Genomic DNA, 9,660 nt, shown 5'->3' with positions numbered 1-9,660 from the left:
AGCTCAGTGGTTTGCGCATTAGCCTGCTAAAGCCAGGGTTGTGAGTTCAATCCTTGCAGGGGCCATTTAGGGATCTGGGGTAAAATTGGGGATTGGTCCTGCTTTGAGCAGAGGGTTGGACTAGATGACCTCCTGAGGTCCCTTCCAACCCTGATATTCTATGATTCTAACTAATAATATCATGCAGATGTACAGTAGGTGACAATTAGCAATGGAAATAGGCACCTACCATTGTCATATCGCTATTTCCAGGATTCTAAATATGGCAAGATATTTGTAGGAACCTGGCATTGTGGTTTCAGTGATTTGTGGAATTCAAACAAATGTCTTGGGGTCAAAAAAAAATATTTTTTTTTTTGGTATGTAGTTGCACTTTAGGTCCCTCAGATTTCACAGCTGTCCCCTCCCCAGACCCTTCCTCCCTTGAAATCCAAGAGACAATGCAGAAAAATGACTAAATTAGTTCTAAGGCTATATATTTCCATCAACTTGGAGCAAAACCTGCTTAGAACATGGAAGTTCAACATGATCATGATTTTAGGATGTGGTTTATAAAAGTGATTAATCTGCAAACCAATGCAATGATTTTGCAATGAGCTGTTCTTTTTCATGGAACATATAAATAGTAATTTGGCTTTCCCACTTGGCTTGAAAATGCATCTAAAACCAAATACAACAGAAAATATCTCAAACTGAATGTTAGAAGCATTCCATCGCTTTAGAGAGCTATATATTGGCAGGAATGAAAATCTCTGTTCTTCTCACCCTTCCTTCCCCACTCCACCCCCCCCCCCCAAAAAAAAAATATAAAGGGAACTTCACACAATGCAAACAAAATATTCAGACAGGTGTAAGTTTAACAGCATCATATCATCTTTATACATTAATATGAAAGCTACATTCAAACTGGGTATTTTAAAAGTTGAAAGCTGCCAAAATGTATCACGCACTGCAGGAGTCACAGATGACTAATCTCAGGAAATATGTGTTGGGCCACATTTCTTGTAGAGTAATTTGAAGTGTGTGTGCATTTAAAGCAAACCATGAAGTAGCTCTTCGGGAAGAAATGTCTTATGCACATCTGTAAAGATCACTTATTCTTTTTACTTGTCACCTGCTGTTTTCTTACACACATCTGCTTACCTGTGTCCTTGTGATGCAGCTGAAAGGTGTAGGGGACGGAGGAATTAAGAGATCATATGCTGAACTCTAGAGATTCCAAATCTGTCTAGGTTTTAACCCTGTTATTGGACCAGGGGACGTTCCTATCTACAGTATGACTTTTTAACCTTGCTCTACCCAGGTCAGGAAGAACAGCTAGAGTGTGTGCAAACTATTTCACATGCAGAAGTCTTATTCTTTGGCTGACACAATTGTGTCAGGTTTTAGAATTGAGTCGGATTAATTTTGTTAACATCCGTTAACAAAAGACATTTTAGTGCACTCTTCCACTAATGTGATTCGTACTTAGATCTCCTGCTGTGGCAAACCCACAACAGACGTTATCTTAAAATCCTCATTATTTTAAAATCAGTTATGACTTTCTTTCCCCCGTTGGCCGTGTGTGTGTAGGGGGGATTATTACAATTCATGCATTTTGCCTCCTCTGCAGTATTTCAATTAAATCTCCTCCAATACAATGGGTGATGACTTAATGGATGATGTGCTTGTTAAAAGCAAACACTGGGTCTAAGCTAGACTTCCATGAAATGAGTTTGGTGCCCTCCAGTCTCAGCAAACACATCTTGTATCCACTAGGCTAAGCCCTAACTACTGATATTCAAGACACAAGGGAAACTCAGGACCGTTCTCCTTTTTGGGGTGGAATCCCCTTTATCTCCAGAGAGGAAAGTGCCTTGTACCCACCATCAAAGGCACCACAGAGATGTTAGGCCAATCCTGCTTCTGTTAAAGCCATTTATCAATAACTTCAGCCGGAGCAGGATGAGGCCTCATTTGGTTTGTGTGATGATTTCCTACTGTGAATTTAATGATTGTATGGATCCCATCAAATTGCTGTAGCTTTGGTTTAAATAGTTGCCAGCATAGTCTGTATGGCTTTATTCCTATTGCTGGCAAAGAATGAATGCATGACTTTTGCTTGAATAGACTAGTAAAGGGCTAAATTCTGCACAACTGTAATTTAATGGTAGTTAGTGGAGTATCACTAGAGCGAAATTTGGCCCAAGGAGCATTTAATCCTCATAATGCACTTGTTCCTTTTAATTAACACACACCTGTATCTTGGCTGGAATAGACCCTGAGACACAGACTTCTATGTCATTGTAAATCAACTTGAGACTTGAACAGACATGCATGTGTTAAAGCTAATTCACCATTCCCAAGTAAACCACCAAAGGTGCAGGTGTATGTACTAGACAGATACGTGTATTTCCTGCTTTTAAGTGAATATTTCTTTAAGACCTGTTCACTTTAGTGCTTGCTATGGAAAGAGTGATGACTTCTTTGTATTAATGATGTCAGTTTTGTCGATCCATAAACAGAGAATCTCTGTGCCTCAGGACAATTCCATGAATAGAAGTGAATAGATTGAAAAACGAACCATATAGATTTGGAGGCTGGGGTCTTTATATAGCTTTGATTCAGTGTTCTGTCCCATTGAGTTCTAATATGCAGTGTGTCTTTCTCTTGCAGACCATGTGCTCTCTATGACGGATGTTCAATTGCTAAGCTAACTCTGCATGTCAGCAGACTCTCCTTGGTAGAGCCAGGGGTTGTCGGAAACTCCAACCTAGCCCTTTTATTTTTTCCTGTGTGTGTGTTCCTCTAGAACTTTCAAAACTGTTTCTCCAAAGGGTTTTGCAGAAACTCAGACTGTTTTCTAAAGCAGAAGCACCTCAGTCCACAGCAGTAGTGATGGGCAGCGTGCGAACCAACCGCTATAGCATCGTTTCCTCAGAAGAGGATGGCATGAAGCTGGCAACCATGGCAGTTGCCAATGGCTTCGGGAACGGGAAGAGCAAGGTACACACTAGGCAGCAGTGCAGGAGCCGCTTCGTCAAGAAAGATGGACACTGCAATGTCCAATTCATTAATGTGGGTGAGAAAGGACAACGTTACCTGGCAGACATCTTTACCACCTGCGTGGATATTCGCTGGAGGTGGATGCTAGTTATCTTCTGCCTGGCTTTCATTCTTTCATGGCTTTTTTTTGGCTGTGTGTTTTGGCTGATTGCTCTGTTGCATGGGGATCTGGAGGAGCCAGCAAACTACAAACCTTGTGTCTCCAATGTGAACAGCTTCACTGCAGCCTTCCTCTTCTCCATCGAAACCCAGACAACAATTGGGTATGGTTTTAGGTGTGTCACGGACGAGTGCCCCATCGCAGTATTCATGGTGGTTTTCCAGTCTATCGTAGGCTGCATCATTGATGCCTTCATCATTGGGGCTGTCATGGCAAAGATGGCTAAACCAAAAAAGAGAAACGAAACTCTAGTCTTCAGCCACAATGCTGTTGTGGGCCTGAGGGATGGGAAGCTGTGCTTAATGTGGCGCGTTGGAAACCTACGGAAAAGCCATTTGGTTGAGGCACATGTGAGAGCCCAGCTCCTTAAATCCAGGGTCACCTCCGAAGGAGAATACATCCCTTTGGACCAAATAGACATCAACGTTGGGTTTGACAGTGGGATAGACCGCATATTCCTGGTGTCCCCAATTACAATAGTCCATGAAATAGATGAACAAAGTCCCTTGTATGACTACAGTAAGCAAGACATGGACAATGCAGACTTTGAAATTGTAGTAATATTAGAGGGCATGGTGGAAGCTACCGCCATGACTACCCAGTGCCGTAGTTCATATCTGGCAAATGAAATCCTCTGGGGCCACCGTTATGAGCCTGTGCTCTTCGAAGAGAAAAACTACTATAAAGTGGACTACTCTAGGTTCCACAAAACGTACGAAGTGCCCAACACGCCACTTTGTAGTGCCAGAGACTTAGCAGAAAAGAAATACATTCTCTCGAATGCAAATTCCTTTTGCTACGAGAATGAAGTGGCCCTCACCAGCAAAGAAGAGGACGAGAGTGACAATGGGGTGCCTGAAAGCATGAGCACGGACACCCTCCCAGACATGGACCATCATAACCAAGCTGGGGTGCCACTAGAACCTAGGCCATTAAGGCGGGAATCGGAAATATGACTGACTGACTTTTCCTCTGTTATCTTTTGGTTTAAAAGAAAAATATGTCGGTCAAAGGCACAATGAGCTGAGAGTTGGCCCAAAGCAGTTTTCAGATGATGGTACTGTTGAAGAAAGGCGTGAAGACAAGTGGTCCTGAGGAATCTAAGCCAGTTTTAGGGCTGTCTTTACAGGAGAGAGAGCTGAAAATGAACTCTAAACACGAAGCACTAAACAATGTCTAAGCATGATCAGAAGGCACATATATATTGTAGAATAAATTATGTATATATTTTTTTACAAAACTTGAACTTGCAGGCGAGCTTTGGTTGGGTTATTTTTTTTTTTTTTTCAACTTTTTCCAGAATGCTTCTCTCTAGGGAACAAGAATGTTTTTAATGGCATAACAAAGGCATGAATCTGCCTTATTATTATTATTATTGTTGTTGTTATTATTATTATTTTAAGAAAGCTGCTGCTAACTACATTGACACAAATTGTAATTTTTTTGTGGCCATGTAGTTTTTTCTTTTTCTTTTGTGTAATTTTTTTTTAAAAAATGTCAGCATTGAACTTTGTGGGTTGAAAAGCTCGTGATCACACTTCAAAGAGGCCAATACGGCCGTATAGTCTGAACTTCTTTTGAGGCCAGTAGTTTGATAGCTAGAATCAATTTCTTTCTCTTTTCAGTTACATAAGGGGCATTATGTAACATCAGGCCAATTGGTAGCCTCCAGGAAAAAAAAATTCCAGGAGCGGGGATGGGAGGGGGCTGATAGAGAATTAAACTCTATCTAAAAATTAAGTTAAAACTACCTAAATGGATACCAAAGAAAATGCACAGTTTTGCACAGTGGAGTTTATTTAAATGAAACAGGCTGCTTTAAACAAACAAAATTTGAACCTCAGACTTCTTTTTAAAGGGCCTCATTTCGCACCTTATTCAGAAAATAGAGTGTAAGACTCAGATCTAAGTAAGCAAGACATTTTCCCCCCTCTATGGGAAAACGAGCTCCCTCTCTTTCTTTTTATAAGAAGGAAAGCAACGGGGGCGGGGGGCGGGCGCGGGGGGGAAGCAAACATCTGTTCTTTCCTGTTAGCAAAACACCAGCAGGGCTACTGCAGAAGGTCAAGTGTTATTCTACACACATTCCAAAACTGCTTCTAGAACTTAGAGGGCCCTTTTAGAGCTGACCCAGCGTTCTGAGAACTGAGCCATCAGACATGCTGCAGGCGGTCATTACATTTCCAGTTAAACTAGGCTAGAGACATGCAAAGCTGCTGATCTGCTCTAGGCTAACTCGGCTGGAGCAGGCATTTGGGTGTAGGTGAGCTGAGCAACACGTAAATCCCTGGGGGGGTGGGGCGCGGAAGGGAGGGAAGTTGTAACAGAGCAATCTGAAAGAGCAGAGGGATGTGAATGTTTTGGGAAAATGCTTCCCTTTGGCAGGGCACGGGTGTCAGCCCAGATATAATAGTGTGCTCTGGATCATTTGAAAAAGGATTATTTGCAGATAATACTGTAAAAGAGTTCCCTCTCCCACCTCCTTTTTACCTGTAAACGTCGACTGAGCTATCCGTGGATGAACTATGACATCAAGTCTTGTGACCTTTTGTAAAGTCATGGCTCGAATGGTATTTTGGCCCCCTTGCCAAGAATGCTTTAATGTTTTCTGTGCCTCTACGATCAAGCATATAACTTAGCTGTACTTGGAGGTTCCTCGCCTCTGAATCTTCCTCAAGGAATAGGTGGTGGTGGTGGGGACAATAGATCCTAGTCAACTCTTTTACAGTATTGGATCACTGTATGCCATTAAAAAACAGCTTGTTCTAGGTCTAATGTCTTCTGCAAATGGATATCTGTGAAGGCCTCTGGCCCCTTACAGCCCTGCCTGAAGGAAATGCCTGCAATGAGATGGTGGTTTCTGATAAGATGGTATTTACAGTAACCTGAGTAGGTGGGTTCTAAAACTGTGGAAATTTTACATTGTAAAGGTAGCTCTGGATATACTAAAGAGGGCAGATGTTATTTAAATACAAGTTCTAAAACTATTTATGGGGGGGGGGGAGGAGGGGAAAAGGGAATTAAACCCACACGGCAACTTGAACACAGTTCTGGGTCATAGCCAGTGAATGCTACTTGTGCTGCTATCATGATATTCTTGTAAAGGAAAACAACTAAACCAAAGAGTCTTCAGTGAAATGTAAAACAAATGAAGATGCAATGAGGGAGGGAGGAAATGGGGGAATGAGATGGAGAAAAGGGAACCTTTTCCCCAATTAGATCACTCCAAAATACACAGTGCCCCACTTAGGAGACTTGAAAAATCAGAGCAAGGGACAGGAGATAAGGGAAAATAAAAAGCTTCAGTTTGTTTCTTTAAGAAAAAATAAACAAAACAAAAACAAAAAAAAGGAAAAAAAATCTGAAATTTCTGGTGTACAGGTTTTTCGAGTCACGGTTTTTCAGAAATGGTTTTTAAATGTACATTTTATAAAGTTTATCAAGTATTTTCATATTTAAAGCCAAATGTAAATAGAAGTCTGTAAAGGAGAAGAAGAAAAATGAAAAATTAAATAAATCCATAGAAAGTATAAATTCAGTTCAGCAGTTTCTGCTAGCTCCTACCTAGATGCTACCGGTTAGCATGGTTTTAGCAAATACTTGCAAGCCTTATAGGGTTCCTAATGCTATGAACTTCTGTTATTTATTTAAGCATGGACTTTTAATTTGAAAATATTTTCTAGTTACTGGCATTTTTAAAAGTTACAAGCTTTCAGATTGCTAGTCTTGTTGAGAGTGGATACTTAGGTAATTCATTGCACTCTCTGCTGGATTTATTTTATTTTTAAATAACCCTTTGTCTCTACCGACTGAATCTAGCTTTACAGATGTGCACTCAGCCTCTGGCTTGTGAAAGCTGCTAGGAAAGAGACCTGACCTGCAATGTATATTTCATGGTACCCTCCCCACCCCTTGTTCATATCTCAAATGGTTTAAATACATTTCTGAACACGCCTTGGTAAGCCCAATACAGGTCTGACTATTGTAGGGTTGGTTAATTCTTTTTTTTTTTAAAGGCATGCATAGTGACTGACAGCATTCATACTTAGTGATACTGGGCCAAATTAATCCCGCATTTATGGCCTGATCCAAATGCCTATTGAAGCAGATGGGAGTCTTTCTATTGGCTTTAAAAGTTTTGGATCTAGCCCTTAGTCTATGGCATGACCCCAAGGATGAAGTTGGCTCAATGTCTTTAGTGTCTGGCACAGGTGGTTTTATGTATTTTGCTTGGGGAGTCGGGGAGGATTTAGTTATTTCTGCCCTTCCCTGAAAATACTTGAATAAGACTTAATGTCTGAACATAATACTGCCTACAATGACAAAAGGCATTTGTGAGACAGGTGGGCTATGTTGTTTCTCTCTGTCTCTTAGGTGCAACTTGTTTTTTGGATAAGTAGCAAGGGTGGAAATCACTACATTTTAGTTGTGTTTAATGATACATTCTCCCAATCATGGTAAATTTCTGTGGTGTTAACTTAGCACTTGTTCTCTTTTGGCAAAGACAAAGGGTTTGTATGTTTTTATCTGGTCTCTTAGGTCCTTTTTTTTTTTTTTTTCCATATTGGATTACAAGGTAAAACCAAGAAGTACTGTAATGTCTTTAAACTATGGCTGCTCTTGACCATTTTAAGGCAGAAGGGTGCTGCAGGGTTGCCATCCCACCGCCAACCAGAAATTTATTTTACAATGACTCTTGGTCTGCAGCTGTTGTAAGATGAACAATCGAGACATTTGACAATTGTCCATTACTATTTTCCTGTTTGCAGCCTTTTTGTATCAAAGTCTTCCTCATGTACTGCACAAATCATGGATTGTACAGATTTTTATATATTATGTCTTATTTTATTATTTCTAAATAATAATAATAATAATAAAAAAACCCAACAATCTTCTGTCTGTATCTTCTGTGTGCGGAGGGTGGGTCAGAACATCACTCTTTAACTGTACTGTAGTAATGCCTGCAGCCAAGATAGGGGTCCCTGTGAAGTGCCTCCCACGGTAACACATGTTAAGAGACAGCCCCTTTCCTCAAAAGCTTGTAATATTAGTAGACGAAGGGTAGGAGGAAAGGTGATATTGTTCTCAGTTTGCAGATTAGGGGCTGAGGCACAGAGCCTCATTGTCTCCTCTGGCAATTTACACCAGTTGAGGATCTGCCCCAGAGTGATTAAGTGACTTTCTTAAAGTCACACAGGAAGACTGTGGTAGAACTGAGAATTAAACCCAGGCCTTCGGAGTCCTACTCCAGAGCCTTAACCACATGACCGGTGCTTAAGTTGTAATGAAAGAGGTGCCGGGGCTCAAGCAATTTTTTTTACTTTCACAACTGATGCAGCAAGCCCAGGGGTGCTGGGGCTATGAACTGCCAGCTCTAGAGGTGCCAGAGCTCGGCCCTGGCAAACCCCAGCACAAATTAAGCATTTCATGTGACCATCCTTCTTCTCTTAAGTACAAAGTGTTTGTACACAAAATAGAGATCACATCAATCAAAATGGTGATGAGATAACAGATTACAAGGGGCCTTGAAAAAAGTGTGTATGCATTCACCAGTATAGCGTAGCAGGTGGGAAAATGGACACTCAGGGCATAAACTGACCTCCTGTGAGGTTTGGGCATGGATTTGAAAATAAAATGGGCGCCGCAGCTCCAAATGCCCATGTAGCATCCCAAAGGTGTGTTCCATATTTACCTCTATTACAAACAGACTTGGTTTAATGATCATAAACTTCTTAGATCGTTCTGAATCATTAACCTGATGTCACAATAGGCCAAATTCTGTCCTCGGGATACTCCTATGTAGTGCCTCTGGATGTCAGCTGGAGTTATGCTTGAGTATCTGGGAATAGAATCTGTGCCTCTAATAAATAGGCTGAAGACCCAGACACACTTCTTGCACCATTTTGTGTGTATGTGTGTGTGTCCTTCAATCTGACTTCTATTCTGGGCTCTGTCCCTCAACTCTCTATGTGCCTTTGAGCAAGTAGCTTCAACTCTCCATGCAGCAGTTCTCCTGTCTATGATATGGGGACAAAAATATGTGCCCATTTTTTGTAAAGCAAGGTACAAGATCTGATCTGGTCTCTTTCCTGCATTTGATCATTTAGGGTTGAGAGGTGTGCCCCCACACGGCTTTGAAAACTTAAATTCAATGGTACAAGTGGATGGCTAATCCACACCACTGTAGTGATACCCTCTAGTTTTTGCTATAATGCTATGACTGACAAAGACACAAGAGCAAACAGATTTCAGGTTTTGTGCCTCCATATACAAGGAGCTGGAAAAAGTGGAAGATTTTACAAACTATCTAATATTGCCAGCATAAGCGCTGCAGAACTCCTACTCGGCTCAAGAAGATTAGGCCGACATAATCAAGATTTAAATATATTAATGTCCAAGCACAGTATAGAGTTTCAAATTGAGTTTTGCACTGAATTTCTGGCTTTTACGGGTCC

General features: G+C 41.1%; 1 protein-coding gene across 1 annotated transcript; it reads left to right on the top strand.

The window, feature by feature from the left end:
* Window positions 1–2,877: 2,877 nt before the first annotated feature.
* Window positions 2,878–4,161, top strand: KCNJ2 (potassium inwardly rectifying channel subfamily J member 2). The gene has a single exon (XM_077833302.1). The coding sequence runs from the start codon at window positions 2,878–2,880 to the stop codon at window positions 4,159–4,161; it is 1,284 nt and encodes a 427-aa protein (XP_077689428.1).
* Window positions 4,162–9,660: the final 5,499 nt, after the last annotated feature.

The sequence above is a fragment of the Eretmochelys imbricata genome, chromosome 14 (assembly GCF_965152235.1).
Source record: "Eretmochelys imbricata isolate rEreImb1 chromosome 14, rEreImb1.hap1, whole genome shotgun sequence".
NCBI lineage: Eukaryota > Metazoa > Chordata > Testudines > Cheloniidae > Eretmochelys > Eretmochelys imbricata.
This window is presented reverse-complemented; position numbering and strand designations above follow the sequence as displayed.